Raw genomic sequence first — 16,962 nt, forward strand, 5'->3', positions numbered from 1 at the left:
CCTGAATGAGGGGCACTGTGTACGTGCTTGGTGGACAAAAATGAATGCATTGCACTTCTGTGGTGGGTTTTTTTGTCTGTGAATTATTACTAGAGTCAATTTTGCTAAATGTAGACACCTAACTGATTTAATGTTAGCTACATCCCTTGTAGCATGTATCCAACTGTTAATTTCTTGTGATCACCATATGCATTTGCAAACACTACCACATCAGACAATGCCAGTTTCCAAATTCCTGAGTGAAATGTAAAAAGCAATACTATCACACTGCATTCTACCAATTTAATTTGAGTTATTGAGTTTTAAGCATGATCTGCAATAATTTTCATAGCATAAATGTAACAGTACACAATCAGCCAGGGAAACTAGAATGTTGTTTTCACTTTTCTAAACACTAACAAACAGCTTAGTTATGCAATGCTATTGTACAGGTCAAATGCAAACATGCAGACCAACGGCACAACACCAATTTTGTCACAATTTATTTTTGCATCAATGCAACTATTTTTATAGGGATGTGTATGGATTTGTGGGCCAACTTGGCTACGTCCATAGGATAACATTGTGCACACACTGACCCAATTCACAGTTGCACAGTGTTTGGAGATATGGCACTTTGACATTTTATTTTTACTCATTCAACCATGAACATTTGTAGCTGTACTCATAAGCTTGCATAGAAGTCTTTACGGGGCAATTTCAAAATCTGGAATGGCAGCAATGGTGTATGTTGCAGTTTGAGTATTATCTGTACAAGAGTCATATCTATTATATATAACATCTATAGAACAAGATATTGCACACAGTGTGTAGGGAAGGAGGATAAAAACATATTTCAGGCATCTACAACGCTAAACAGCTCCTGAAACATTGGCATCGTCAACAAGTGTTATAACTATTACTTTTTGGCAAGACTTTTCAGTGATTAACTAAAGAATAGCTCAATTACCGGGAGATGCTTAATTCAGATGTTATGCACTAATGTGTAAGCATTTTATTTGATGGGAGTGCAATTAGCAACTTAATTTGTTTATTGCCAGAGTAAAACAATGATAGTAGCAGGCCATTTTTTTAATTAACATCCTGAGGAGGATGATAATCTGAAAACAATGTTATAAAAGGTATGTGCAATTTTACCAACCCCTGCTCAGAATCCATGCAATGCAATCTTCAAAATTATTAAAATACTTTATTAGTTTATATTTATGTTAAATTGATATTGGTGGTAATCGTTAAATAATTTGTGGATGTTTTGAGTCAGTTTTCTTTATTTCTTGCTCAGAATGAGTGAGAACCTTTTTTGTAACCCATTAAAAGATGCTGCTCAAACAATCCACAGTAAGATAAATGCTCTTCTACTGCCACCCAGTGGAATGAGTGATGAAGTTGAATGTAGGTGCATGTGTGTATACACAGTATTGTTAAATTCAAATTGTATTTTTTTTTGTAAAGTACAAATAATTCTATAAAACAAAATGTTTGAACACCAGAAATGTAACAAAACAAGAAAAAGCAGGACTGAGCAAGCATTAAACACAATAAGCCCCAAATAGCTACAACAAAAGACACAGATAAAATCACGTCATTACAAAATGATTTTATTAAAATTATGTAATTACCCTTCATCGCCATTTGGGTGTAAGGGATATAGTTTACTTCCAGAAATTGGTAAATTCCTATAATTTTCTGAATGTAAGTTAAGATGGTGCAAGTGTAAATCCTCCAATGATGGTAGTAGCAATAACCGCTGTCTGTGTTCACAAACCCAATATGACGCATCACCGGAATCACAATGCACTGTAACTGGATATCATTCAATAACAACCAGCTTCCTTGTCTGCAAGATGCCAAGCCTACAGAGTGCCACAGCTAAAAGGAGAATCGCGTCAAACACCAGCTCTTACATGCATGTTTCTAGATAGCAATGTGTACGGTTCATAGTTGCTCCGACAGGTTGACGTAAAGGTGAAAAGCTCCTCCCTGCCACACAAGAGTACTACAGCTCTGAATGCCCAGCAATACACTACCTGGAAAGGCTGGGATGTCACACTACCAGGAAGAAAAGGAATGAAGAGATAAGAACACTGGAGAGAGAAAGTTTATTTAAAAAAAAAAAAATAATAAGAAAATAAAGCAACAGTCAGGGCCATTTGCAGAGAAATATGGTGGGAATGTAACCAAGGAAACTCATTAACATAAGAGATGAGAAATGTACAATGAAAACCAAAACTTGTAAAGAGTATGTACTAACCACTTTATTGTTATACATAACATACAGGCTTTGTCCCACATAACAAGCTCCCACCCTGCTTCTGAAAGAACTATAGAGAAATTATTCAATTGTAGGGGGTTGTTGACCATAGAGCCATTAATAAATATTGTGGAGTTTTGAAGAAATGAAGTGTGTAGGAATAACCTGAAATAATACAATCTGGAGGAGGACATTCTACATTAAGATGCCACATTATGCCAAACCAGGGACATCTCAATTACTTCAATTTAATGTCACATGGTTTTTTTTTAGAAACTTACCTGTAAACAGTAAAATTTGGTCATTTAATATGAGATAAAACCCCACAAACACAACCAGTGCTGATCTCTAACTAAGTACAAACCAAGGATGTCAAAGTTGGATATAAGAGATAGGAAAGGCTACTAAAATGAAAACAAAAGTGGTGCCATTGCAAAGACAAGAAAGACATAGGAAGCAAAGGATCCACAATACCAGCCTCCTAAGAGACAACTACAGGAAAGGTCATTCATTTCTGTCAAAAGCCCCCTTTTGATTGATTTCCTTTGTGTGAATTGCCTTGCTTCTCTAAACAGAGCAAATGCCCACCTGTCATTATGAGCCAAAGCAGGCAAATGTGGCTTAAGACAATTTTCTACAAATCTGGCAATTTTAGGTAATATTGAGACAGAAGATAAGGTGACAGCTGGCATAGGCAAGCCCTAAAATATATGTGGGCAGCTAAGTCTTTCTATGTCTACCCAACAACCGTAGGCTGTACTGCACATCCCAATTTACTTATTTGGATACAGCACACAAAAACTTATTCACAACACATGGGGCTCACCTAATACAATTAAGACAGCACTAGTGTAAAAAACACAACATCTTTAATTGACCACTAAGGCCCCCTGTGATATGTCTTGTCTGCACTCATTCTTATTAATATTCTAGTTTCAAACCATCAGATAGGACAAGTGCAACATGTAGTTCTTCCCTCTGACGAAGCATGTCTGGTAGAACACAGTACCATCTGATGGCATGTTTGATCTCTAAAAAACAAAACAAAGAAATGCTTCATACAAATGTATGGCAGGAATATATTTTACTAGAATAGTCTCCATTCTCACAATTGACTGTGTTACAGTGTTCAATAATACTTAATTATCTGCTGAAAAGTGATGGTAGGGATAGAACTCGGAATATCGCAAAATAAAACGGCTTAGAAATGTAGTAAATCTTATATTCAACTCCACATAAATAATTCACAATGTGTGACATGTAACACACAGCATAGTAGTAACAATGAGTGACCAAAGTCTTTACTTTATTTGAACAGAAAAGTGGGGGCAGAAAATCAATTCAATGTTGAAAGATATCATGTAGCTCGCTCCGCTTTACCACTATTGCGGCTATCTTTTCCTCTCTGTTTTGAATTTATAAATAGCTGGAGAGTTCACAGTTTCCTTCTTCACCTTCACTTTGTGTCTTTTGTCCTGAAAAAAAAAAAACAAAAAAAAAACAGAACTGTGAGAATCTGTATAAAAAGCAAATATCACTCATGTAATGTTCAAACAAAGCACAGTTGAAGAAAATATCAAATATAAGCAAGTGTGAGAGCTAGTCTTATCAAGCCAGGACAGCCCCAGGTACAACTGACACACTGAGATAAGGATCATGTGATGGGACACTTATAAGGTGTGGTTTTGCCTGTAGATGTAAAGGATGATTCATGTATACAGATGATTCATGTATGTGGTTTTGCCTGTAGATATATAAGGATGATTTATTTGAATATGGTGTTAAAAATCTACAAAGAAAAGCATGAAATCATAGGGGCATATTCAATTCCGATCCCGATTCGCGGGATCGCTCCGGAACGGCCGCGAACGTAATCCACGGTACCGCAATAACGTGGATTTTTGTTCGCAGCCCACAGGGCTGCGTACGAAAATCCGCGTTATTGCGATACCGTATTACCGGCACTACTGCGCATTTTCCGCAGTAACGCGGATTGGAATTGAATATGCCCCATAGTGTCTAAAATTTACTATATTACAAATATAAAAATAAAGCAAAATGTTATGAAAGTATTCAGTGTGCTATATCGTTTAACTTTAGTGAAAGTCCCAATTGTAGAATCCAATTGCTTGGAGAAGTTCCCATTCAATACTGATCTGCCACATTTGCTATAATGCCTTTTTTCAGATTTGGCTTAGACTTACGCTAGTAAAACAACTTCCATTGGTTTTGGGTGTTGAAAAGTTAACATTTGTCAGCCCCACTTAACATTGAAACAGTTCTTTTGAAAGGAAGCATCTTGTCCTCAAAGCGACAACATTACTTCCAGAAATTTTCTTTTAAAAGATTAGCCTATTAGGGGCATATTCAATTCTCGCCGTTTTCCGCAGAGTTAAAACTATTACCGTTATTACGGTAATAGTAAGCTGGATTTCAGGGAGCCGCAAGCTGAAATCCAGCGAGAAAACTACCGGTATTTACGCACACTATTACCGTACTAACGGTAATAGTGCACGCGCCGCGAGATTTTTGGTGTTTCCGCCAAGAATTGAATATGCCCCATAGTGTGAATTGGAGACACATCACCATGCAGTACTGCCGTCGCCATCCTTAACAGTGGGATGTGGTACATACTGAGAGTTGACACAAGTTTATCATAATTATAATGCTCTGCTAGAACAGTCATTTTTTAACAAAGTTATGTAAAGGAGCCAAGAAAAAGATATACCTTATGTATGGCAGATAGTTATGTGTTAATAATAATGTAATCAAATGCTATGATGTGGAATGTAAAGTCCCCATAGTGCAGTCATTGGGTGACTATTACATTAGCACTAAGCTATGTCAGGATATATACATTTTTGTTAGTGACCTTAGATGGCTGAAGAGAATGTATTAAGGGATGTCGTGTCTTAAGGTTTTCTGATCTATTGTCCTGTTTATGCATTAATCCAAGTAAGTGATGGCAGGCGGACTGTCACATAAAAGGGGGCATTGTGCAACTTCTGCATAGTTTTCGGAGCAAACACAGCTGTTCTGAGTCCCAAGAAAATGACAAACAGTACAGGTGTCTGTACTGCCACTACAACATACAAAAAAAACAACTATTTTTTGGTCTTCTGTAAATATAGAAAGTCAGACAACATTTGTACACTGCATGAAAAGAAAAATATGTAATAACGTAAGGCTCAGCAAACCATTCAAAACATTTAGTGGACTATATGTATCAACAAGCAACAGCGGCTTTCAGCAAACCATTCCTTACCAGCAGATCTTTGCGGGTCTGTATTTTCTGAGAAATGACAAACATCATCTTTTCTCTTTCAATTCGCTGATTCAAAAGTTCATACTGACGCTGCCTTTGTTTAGCCAATTTCTGTTTTTCAGGAAAAAGAACACGATAATGTCATATAGAGATATTGGTATATAAATATGCCTCTTAATATTTTCAGTGCAACTTTCAACCAGTTACGAAGCTTAATAAATAAAAATAAAAAATAAAATAAAAAGTGTGAGTTTCATATTGGTCTTTGCCAGGTAAAGTATTTTCCTACCAGAGGTTATTTAGAAAACTATAGAAGTGCTCTTCAATGAAAGTCTGACAAAAAATAAAAATAAAATAAATTTCCCAAGAGCAACGGGCAACACTAGCATATCATTATTCCAAGATTATTGCTTGTAGAAGCACTTTCATGGCAGTGACCCTACTTCCAATTGTGAGCAGCACAGAAAGAGACCACGGTTCATCAGCCAAAGTTCAGAAATAAACATTTAAGAATGTGTCTCCAAACTTGGAAGCAAAGACTGTTCTTGTGTTGTACATGATTTTTGCCCCAAAGCATAAAGTCCCTTTTCCCTGACTTAAAATGAACATTTCACCAGAGAAAATGTAATATAGAGCATGGGATGGACAAAATAATATAAAATTCAGGACTTGATAAATCAAATCTAGGAAGCATCTGCATTTTCTAAGAAACCAGGAGTAAACATATCAATAGAAGGATGTATTGGATACCTGACTCCTGGAATTTGACCATCACTGATATAAAGTAACATCTCATTTAAAAGTAATGGTTTTCTCCTAATCTGAGAAGGTACAAGTTTGGATAAAATAGAAGTTTCATTATAGACTGAAGTCAATATAAAATGTATATTACGCCAAAGTGATTTTTGGAATGAAAAAAAAAAAAAAAAAAAAAAGATATAGGGCTAGATTTACTAAGGTGCGGGTTTGAAAAAGTGAGGATGTTGCCTATAGCAACCAATCAGATTATAGCTGTCTTATTGTAGAAAGTACTAAATAAATGAAAGCTAGAATCTGATTGGTTGCTATAGGCAACTTCCCCACTTTTTCAAACCCGCAGCTTAGTAAATCTAGCCCATAGTGGCACAAGAGAGAACCATTTCACATCTTTATAAATAACTGATCGTTTTGGGGAAGATAACCACTGAAAAATCTCTTCAATGTTTTATAAATATGCCATTTAGTACCAAACTTGCAACATTTATAAAAGTACATTCTTCAGTTTTTAGCAATTTCTCCGTCTTGTACTTTGCATCTGTACTATGAGATCCAGAATAAAACTGCATCTACAGATGGTCACAGACCACTTCTGTGGCTATATGTTATCTCTCATATCCATCCCCTAAATAACCTTTAACCTAATAACTATTGCCCTGGGTTCGCACAAGTGCAATGCTCTTTTAAAACAGGCAGTGCTAACTTGTAAAGATATGCACCTACATGTAATGCTTACATGCACACTTTGCCAAGTATCAAACATTCTTACTTTTAACTGCTTTGAGTTTGTGAGCCCCTTGACTGTCTGCTTGTGTAGGGTTTCCAAGGTGGGTCTATTATACACTCTGTCCACCAGCTCCGGGGCTGTGTTCAGATGTGCTGCCAGATCAAACTGCCGCACTAAATAATAATACAAAAAACAGAAAAAAAGAAATACTTTGTTATTGATGTGATTTTCTAGCAAGTCATTAATAATCTCAAAAAGATAAGCCACCAGCACCTCAATTTTTTTATTATGCGTCAATGCCATGTTTAAGGCAAAACAGATTTGTATTTATAAATCACTTTATCATTGATAGATAATGACCTTTGACTAAGAGTTGTTCATTTGGAGAAGAAGGCCTGTCCATCCAAAATGTAGTTTTCCACCAGATAGTAAAAATCAGGTGCCTTTTTAATTAAAACACAACTTTTTTTTTTTTCTCTTCTTAAACTGAGGTCTGAACTGGAGAGGAGGGGCATAGTAGGAGAGGAGTGTGAGAAACAAACAAGTTGATAAGTGCCTAAACTCCCTAGTCCCACCTACTATACCCCAATGTCTTGCAGTGTCCCCCAATGGTAGAAAAGAGAAAGAAATGTTATTGACAGCATCAAAATATAGCTTGCACTATAAGAACAGACAACATACAGTGTTCTCCCCAGAACCTACTTCCTGAGTGCTCCACCCGGCTCTTGAAGCCTAACAGAGTCCTATTACATTGGAATAAACCGTTGTTTTTCCTATTAGAACAGGCATTATGTGAGTATTACAAACAGCAGTGTATGTTAGACCACTGGCCACTAGTCTGATCAGTCCTGACAATAACAGCCAACATTTTTCATTATTATTGCAAAGTATTACAACTGCTGCCACCCGGCTGCAAAATTTTCTAGGTAGAACACGGACATATACGATGATGATAAATTGCATGGAATGTACACTATATGGAAAAAAATATTCGGACGCTTGACCATCACACCAACAGGGACTGTAATGACATTGTATTCTAATACATATACTTTAATACAGTTGGTCCCCCTTTTGCAGCAATAACAGCTTCCACTCTTCTTGGAAGGCTTTCTACAAAGATGTTGCGGTGTTTCTGTGGGAATTTGTGCCCATTCATTCTGTAAAGCATTTATGAGGTAAGGCACTGATGTTTGGATGAGAAGGCCTGGCTCGCAATCTCCATTTCAGTTCATCCCAAAAGGTGTTCCATGGGGTTGAGGTCAGTGCTTTGTGCGGGCCACTCAAGTTCTTCCACACCGAACTCATCAAACCATATCTTTGTAGTCCTTGCTTTGTGCACTGGGGCAGGGTCACGTTGGAATAGAAAAGGGCTTTTCCGAAACTGTTGCCACAAAGTTGGAAGCATAGCATTGTGCAAAATGACTTGGTATGCTGCAGCATTAAGATTGCCCTTCACTGGAGATAAGGGGTCTAGCCCAAACCCTGAAAAACAGCCCCATACCATTATTCCTCCTTCACCAAACTTCAAGGTTGGCATAATGCAGTCAGGCAGGTAACGTTCTCCCGACATCCGCCAAACCTAGACTCGCCCATTTGACTGTGAAACAGAGAAGAGTGATTCGTCACTCCCCAGTCCAGTGTTTGTGTGCTTTATACCACTCCATCCGATGCTTGGCATTGGTGATGCAAGGCTGCATGCAGCTGATCGGCCATTGAAACCAATTCCATTAAGCTCCCGCCGCACAAACTTTGTGCTTACATTAATGCCAATGGAAGTTCAGAACTCTTCAGCTATGGGATCAGCAGTGCATTGGCGACTTTATGCACTATGCCCCTTAGCAGTTGTTGACCCCGCTCCGTGATTTTACGTGTTCTTTCGCTTCATGACTGAGTTGCTGTTGTTCCTGAATGCTTCCACTTTATAATATAACTTACAGTTGACCATGGAATATCCAGCAGGGATAAAAATTCACGAACAGTCTTATTGCAAAGGTGGCATCCTATCACAGTACCGAAGTCCCAGTATGGAAAATTATAAGCTAACATAATTTGATAATTTTACAATGAAAGCAGTAGGAAAAGTGCCAGTATGGCATACCAACAAATACACCCCTTAATGATTAATATTAAACAACCTACTTTAAATTTTCCAAAAGATATTAAAAAGGCACCTCTGAATCTTGTGACCTGTACGACAAGTTTGGCCTACAGCCTTGTGCTCGGTATATGGTCACAGAACTCATACACTACTCCTAATATTCATATCATGTAATGTGGGGCACTCATTATCCTATTCTCAACCCATCATGTGCAACACAAACAAGAAAAGATGCCTTGCACTCATGCAGTAATTCAAAAATGTCTTCTCACAGTTTTTATCACCCCAACCTAAACATTTTAGAATCCGTGTGCAGATGTGGCATATATTCGGTGAGAAACTAAACTTTTAACACTAAAAATGTACTTTGAATAGAGGTTACATATTTGGTTAGGCGGACCTAGTGTAGGACAAGTGCCCGCAATCTCTATTCACCGACCGCAAATGTTGTGCAACTGTTCCAATAACAAGGTGTGCCCCTTACATCTAAACAATGGTCTCTTACACATCGAGGAGCAGGGGGCACAACAGATATAAAATGCTGCTATGTACCATGCTTCATATATTTATCACTATACTCAATGCCATTACAGCAAATGATTAATCTCACTAAATCGTTTCATTAATACTCTTTCCCCATTCGAATGCAAGAAACATGTGTTTTCCTCCTAACAATTTTAAGTATTAGAAAATCTGGTAATAAATCTGCATTTCTACAACTATGATCTTCAGTATAATATTTTATCCCTGTTTGATCACAACTGAATTAATGATCTAGATGAGAGCAAAATAAGTTTGTAAATAAAAATATAGTAACAGTTAATGAGGTTGATAAAAAGACACCAGTCCATCAAGTTCAACCTATTTTGGATCTCCTGCGATCCTGCACTTATATTTGAAATTGATCCAGAGTAAGCAACCACCAATCTGTTTCAATTGTGAAAATACCCCCCAGACTAAATATTGCAGTCCTATTTTTACCCTATATCCACTACTATCCTTCATTTTAATTAACGGTCGTATCCCTGGATACACTTTTCCGCTAAAAATTTGTCTAACCCTTTTTTAAACATATCTATTTAATCTGCCATCAAAACCTTCCCTGGCAATGAATTCCATATCTTGACTGCCCTTAATGTAAAGAACCCCTTCCTTTGCTGGTTGTGAAATTTGCACTCCTCTAACCTTAGGGGATGACCACGTGTCCTGTGTATAGTCCTTGGGGTAAAAAGTTCTCATGAAAGCTCTATGTATTGACCCTCAATGTATTTGTACATAGTAATCATATCTCCTCTTAGACGCCTCTTTTGCAAAGTAAACATGCCTAAACTGGCCAACCTTTCCTCATAACTTAATGACTCCATACCCTTTATCAATTTTGTCGCCCTTCTCTGAACCCTTTCTAGTTCCAAATTATCTTTTTTATAGAGTGGTGCCCAGAACTGTACTGCATATTCAAGATGAGGTCTTACCAACGATTTATACAGTGGCATAATTATACTGTCTTCCCTTGCATCGATGCCCCTTTTTATGCATGCCAATACTTTGTTTGCCCTTGTAGCTGCTGCTTGACATTGAGCACTATTGCTAAGTCTACTGTCTATATGAGCACTCCCAAATCCTTTTCCATTATAGATTCTCCTAAATGAATTCCATTAAATTTATAGATTGCGTTCTTGTTTTTGATTCCTAAATGCATAACCTTACATTTATCGATGTTAAACCTCATATTGCATTTGGCCGCCCAATCTTCCAGTTTATTTAAGTCCCTCTGTAGAGAACCTACATCTTGCTCTGGTTTTATTACCTTACAGAGTTTAGTGTCATCTGCAAAAATAGAAACTTTACTCTATAAACCATCACCAAGGTCATTAATATATTAGAAAGGAAATAGGTTTAGCTTTAGCTAAGTTTTAGGCTTCATGTGTATTGTACGGAGTACTTTACTTTCTCATCTATTTTTACTACTGCTGTCAGCACCCTCTACTTGAATTGATAATTTAAGACATGACCGACTTGAAATACTGGATGTTGGCTAAAGCTCCTTGTGTAAATATAGTGTTAGTGATATTGTCCCCTCACCTTCTTTCTTGGTTTCACAGAAAAAAGTATGACTATTTTCAGGCTTTCCCTCAGCATCCAGCAGATGGAGCTCAGACTTAAGACGTTCAATTTTCTGTAAATCGAAAACAACTCACGTTTTACACTTAACTAGGATTCAATGCAGGATTTACTTTCAGGTCTAATTTCCAACCAATGGTCAATATACTAATACCATTCACACAAGCAGGTGTACATTTTGGTCTCCCGAAATGTAAACTTTTTACTTTCCATTGACTATGACAGTTACTTGCTCCCATTTCCTAATATATATATATATATATATATATATATATATATATATATATATATATATATATATATATTACAGTAGATTGCTTGTGTTAGAATTGCAATTGTTGCCAATAGTAACCTGACATTAGCTGTGGTGTATAAATACTGTAACTAATTTTCTTACACTCTCCTGTTATTAATTTCCCATCACCAGCTTCCATACCCCATCAGTCTTCCACTCCCATTATCCATTTCCAGCCACCTACCCAATGTAATCGAAATCCCACCACCCCTCTCTTGTAATTAATCCCGCCTCTTCCTCCTGTAAATTCCCTCCCTGCTGCTTGTTATTTTATATACAAGTGGTGGGTAGAGGAGGGTACGCCTCTGAGTATCACACACAATGCTGCTTTTTGAGGACATTGATAGGCCGTGCAGTAATGTCACCAGAGCGCTCCGCTCACCGCCAATCAGCAGCATTGTGCACGATACCCAAGGATATCTCCTCATCTACCTGCCCATTTGTATATGGAGGTAGAGGTAGCAGGGTGGGGAGAACGAGTTACAGAGGGAGGAGAAAGCAGCATTCAGAGTTTTTAGATTTTTACCCAGAAATTGGTAGGCACTAAGATGGGTGGCCCTCAAGATTAAAGTAACTGGTCTGTCATCTGGAGATGCCAGGTCGTCATTTTGCACACTTATTTAGTATAATAAACTTATAATATAGGGCGAGCTGTAAGAAAGAAAAAAAAAATCCACAAAAATCGCCAATGTATTGCAACAAACTAGATAATATTTATGCTTTCTTTATACAAATATGGGATTTCTTATGTGGAAACCAGTTACCCAAAAAGTTCCAAAAACCAGATTGGGAAGAAAAGTAAATGACTGCTGCACATCACTAAATCTGTTATACATAAAACAACCTCAAAACAGGCAACTTAATAAGCAGGAAAATTCAAAGGGTAGTGTAGGGAAAGAATGTATTTTTTGTTTTTTTTAAACGGAATTATATATTAGACATGGTGATCCACATTAAGGATAAACCCCTCTCATCAGAATAATGTCAAGTAGTCTAGATTATAGATCACATGCCTACACGGTTAAAATGGAACCATACTAATAAATGACTGAAAATATATAAAACTGAACCAAGTACACTAAAAGAAAATTCATTTTCCATAAAATAATTTAGGTAGAAAATAAAAATATAAAAAAAAAACAAAAAAAAACGACCTTTAGAAATTGCTTAGGAGGGTATACTGACCCATTACTATAGATCTGTTGACTAAATAGACATGCAGCACTCTAGAAGATTACCATTTCTATTCTAACAAGTGAAGGGTTACTCTTTCCTTGCAAGACACAAATAATTAAAGATCCTTTGGATGCAAATTTGATTGTGATGTATACCAATTTGTATCTGTACATCTTTACAAATGCCCCATACCAACTGCTCTGAGCAGTGTGTGAGTAGCTGAAAGTGTACAAAGAATGAACAGCCTGTCGAACAAAGTTAGTTTGCCATTTTAAGAACATTTTAGTAGTATGCAGGTAACCCTAGACACTCACAACCAACGCCAACACATATCTTACCTTGGCTTCCGCTACTCTCTTCATCTCCACATACTTTATATCCTGCGTCCTCATGAGTTTAAGCTGTTCATCTGTGACTTCATCTGGCTTCTGCTTTATCACATGCACCCCGTCCTTTAGAGACAAATAAAAATTAATTTGCATAGAATCTGCGGTTTGGGAAGGGCTCTTAGGCTATAGGATTGTAATTTCACAAATGACATTCTAAAAGCACATCAAGAACATGTCATCAAAAGAATGGTTCATAGTCCACATGTATCAATGTAAGTAACTTTTGTAATGTTACAGAACACTAAAGTGATATTTATGTGGACAAATTATTTTTTAAGTAAAGAATTTGACTTGAATAATAAATTGTGCTAAGCATAAAAATAAATCCAGAACAATAAAAACCATTCGGAACAGAGAAGTTTTTTTGTTTTGTTTTTGGACACCTTTGACTAGAACCTCCAATTGTTTTTTCAATCTCCAGGAATTGTGTAGTTTTATGACATTGCACTACATTACAGAATTATTTTAGATATCAGACTGAACTAAACATATGGGCAATCTATTTACCTCGGTTTCTTGTGAATAAATGAGGTTTGATTGAGAATGCAGATTATGGAAATATTGTACTGAAACTTTAATTAAAATACAGAGTATCACCCAATTTTGACAGCGATTTATGGGTACTACAGGTAGTTGACAAAAAAAATAAACACACCTGGGGGTTAATAAGGGACACAAAGCATATCAAAAGCAAGGGCTTCCACACAGGTGTGGATCATGCCTTAAGCAAATGACAGTTAAGCATGGTCATGTATAAAATGTGGAAAGCACTGGTCTCCAGGGGTTATGGCTTGCAGGAGACCTCAGTGACTCTGAAGGGGGGGGTGATAGTTAAGGTGCGTTTAGCAGGACATTTAATTACCAAGACAGGTGAACTTGCCAATGTCCCACAAGCAATGGAGTCCAACAAGATTTAAGTACGAAAGTCCTTGTGAAAATTGGCAGCAGCAAAGTGCAACAGTGTTAAATGGGAAGTCAAACTTGGAGCGTCTCTTGATGATCAGAAATGGTCTAAAATACGGACACATTCAGCTAAATGTTCCACCAATAAATAAATAAATATATATATATATATATATATATATATACACACACAAAGTCTTACATCATTGGTAAATGAACTCAGCTCTAGTTGCTATCTGTGTCCATGGAAATTAACATTTTGATTTAAGTGCCCCACAGGCAGTTTGAAGCAAGGAACCAGTAATTAGGTCGATGGGATAAACATGGACTTCCATCAATTTCTCCAAAATACAAGCTTAAAACTGCCCACTGATACAAAGTAACGTATTTACCTGCAGTTTGGACGAGGTCATTTTAAAGTAGAATTCATCTGGATTCTTTTCAAGGGTTTTCTTCCGCAAGGCATTGAGCGTATTTCTTTTCTTCTGGAAATCTCTGGGATTTTTGAAAGGTAAAATGATTTACATAAAGGAATAACTAAAGATCAATATAAAGAAAATAAAGACTTTGCTTGACACTGAAAAATCAGCAAAATGTTATGGCAAACACAAGGCCACTTAGTATTTTCCACTGAAAGGTGGTAATTATTTTAATAGGTCATTAGTCTACTTTTCCCTAGTAATAAAATATGCAAATAGAAGCTAAAAGGGCACAAAAAACATAAGGTAACATGCTTAAACATACATGTAGACATTCAAAAATCCCAACAGCGTGGCTGTCTGCCCACTTTCAGTTAACAACCGGTCTGCTCCACAAGACTCATGTGCCAGGAGCAACATACAATGGCATTATTTCTTTCACTGCATTTACTGGGCAATTTAGGTTTAGGACTTCACTTTATAGTATCCTACCATAGGATGTCTAATGCACATAGGAAAAAAGTTACAAGAACGTTCTTTCATATAGAGGACACATTGTTGTTCCCATTGGCAGCTGGGTCTGTTAACATTTGTGTTCTAAACTTTATAATGCTCTGATTGGTTACAAGTTAGTCTATCTCTGAACATTCCAGTGAACCAATTGGTTACAGATTATTTCTAGTCCAGCACACTATGTAGTTGCTTATACACAGATATCACTAATGGAAAATATCCTCACCATAATCAAAGGTCTTTAATTCTAATAAGCCCACGATACCTGTACTATAAATATCTGTCAATTCTAGGAAGTCCAATACTTTTACTAAACTCTTATTTTCTGCTTTTGGACAAGCAAAGTTTTCAGGGCAGTTCATCATAGACCAGTGACACTACAAATTACTACAATCTACAAAAAATATCTCTGTGATAAGACTGTTCACAGATATGAAAATTATTTTATGATCTGTTATTTAGACTATACTCACTCAGCACGTTGTTTGTAGTCTTTCTTTTTCTCCAGGAACCCCAATTTTTTTCGAAAGCCAGGCTAAAACAAACATATTACTAGAATTAATACAGAGCTCACCATGCTCCATAAGTAAGCAGGTCTCAATTTACAAGTAGTCTTTATGACCCTCTGAATTTTATAGTGAGTAACGTGTTCTGTAAAGTAAATAATTAGAATATTAAAGGTCACAAGATATTTGCTTCAACGTATAAAACAGGATAGGACTTTTAACATTTATTTATATGTATACAACTAGAAATATGCCATTTCTTACAATACATGAACTGCACCCATGGGGGCAGCACCGTGCTGCACTAAGTGGTTACAGCACTAGGGTCATGAGTTTAATTCCTGACCATGGCCTTATATGTGAGGAGTTTGTATGTTCTCCCCGTGTTTGCATGCGTTTCCTCCAGGTGCTCCAGTTTCCTCACACACTCCAAAAACATACTGGTAGGCTTCTAACAAATTAACCCGTGTCTGTGTGTGTGTTAAGGAATTTAGATTGTAAGCCCCAATGGGGCAGGGACTGATGTGAGTGAGTTATCTGTACAGCGCTGCGGAATTAGTGGCGCTATATAAATAAACGATGATGATGTTTGGAATTGCTGACCAATTAATACTTGTGAAATCACTAGGTGGCGAGTGGAACATCTAACATCAATACTTTAAGCATAAAATATAGTGGGTTCACGCAGTACTTTAAGATTAATGAATATAATGTAAACAAAATTCCATTCTAGAGACTAACTTTGAAACACTAGGCAACCATATTCAAAAATATTCATAGAATCAAAAACTATTTCATTGGAGACCCTTAATATTTTCTTTCCATGCCCCATCTCACCTGGGACCTCTCCTTGTGATTCTTTTGACGGGACTTCAACGCTTTCCTGAAAGATGCAGACATTGTGGCAGATCACTAATCTTACACTAACAGCGTGTAGTACTGAGCGCCTCAGTTTCGTCGTCACTTCCGTCCCGCAATGTGACGTAGCTTCCGCTTCTCTTGGTTTGCGTTCCACTGTCAATCACCACTAACACTTCCTGGAGCGGAGACTGGCAGTCTATCGCTGTTGAGATACAACTGGTAGAACGTGCCGGACAGTTCTCTTTCTGAAGGCGTTCTAAGTAGAAGTGTATTGGGTTTCTGCTGTATACTGTGGAAATTTAGACCACCGATAAATCTAAAGCAGTTTCTGCACACATTGTCGGCACCGTCTACCTCATTATAGATAGCTGTTTTAATAACAGTGCATAAATAGATATTTAAATTCTTATTTTTTTAAGTTAACCAATACATTGGCTGTTTTTTTAATCACCTTATATTTCCAAGCATAGGAAACAAAAAAAAAAAATACACTTAAATATAAACACTTTAGTCGTCAATGTTGTTCATCTGTTTTGTGAATTACATCTTTTTAGTAACCGTTTGGTTTTAATGCTATTTTTTATTTAAAGATTAAGAAAAATACAAACAGTCCCCTTCTCAGGTAGTGGTCACAGACATTCTGATGCCTCACTGCCATGCAAAAGACAGAAAGTAACCA

General features: G+C 37.0%; 1 protein-coding gene across 1 annotated transcript; it reads right to left on the bottom strand.

Moving 5' to 3' along the window:
- Positions 1-2,230: 2,230 nt before the first annotated feature.
- On the bottom strand, positions 2,231-16,399 carry UTP11 (UTP11 small subunit processome component). The gene is made up of 8 exons (XM_075195395.1): positions 16,260-16,399; positions 15,390-15,451; positions 14,377-14,479; positions 13,031-13,144; positions 11,183-11,276; positions 7,042-7,172; positions 5,517-5,627; positions 2,231-3,726 (listed from the first exon to the last, which is right to left on the bottom strand). Exons 1-8 carry the CDS (start codon positions 16,320-16,322, stop codon positions 3,643-3,645), a joined length of 762 nt encoding a protein of 253 aa, XP_075051496.1. The 5' UTR covers positions 16,323-16,399; the 3' UTR covers positions 2,231-3,642.
- Between the last annotated feature and the right edge of the window lie 563 nt (positions 16,400-16,962).

The sequence above is a fragment of the Mixophyes fleayi genome, chromosome 2 (assembly GCF_038048845.1).
Source record: "Mixophyes fleayi isolate aMixFle1 chromosome 2, aMixFle1.hap1, whole genome shotgun sequence".
NCBI lineage: Eukaryota > Metazoa > Chordata > Amphibia > Anura > Limnodynastidae > Mixophyes > Mixophyes fleayi.

What these genes read in the sequence shown, in the direction of transcription:
- UTP11 (XM_075195395.1), bottom strand. Translation starts at nt 16,322, where the DNA reads ATGTCTGCATCTTTCAGGAAAGCGTTGAAGTCCCGTCAAAAGAATCAC. An exon ending in CTGTGAAACCAAGAAAGAAG is followed by an intron (nt 7,173 to 11,182) that starts GTGAGGGGACAA and finishes ATTATTATTTAG; the next exon opens with TGCGGCAGTTTGATCTGGCA. An exon ending in AGACCCGCAAAGATCTGCTG is followed by an intron (nt 3,727 to 5,516) that starts GTAAGGAATGGT and finishes TTTTTTTTTCAG; the next exon opens with GACAAAAGACACAAAGTGAA.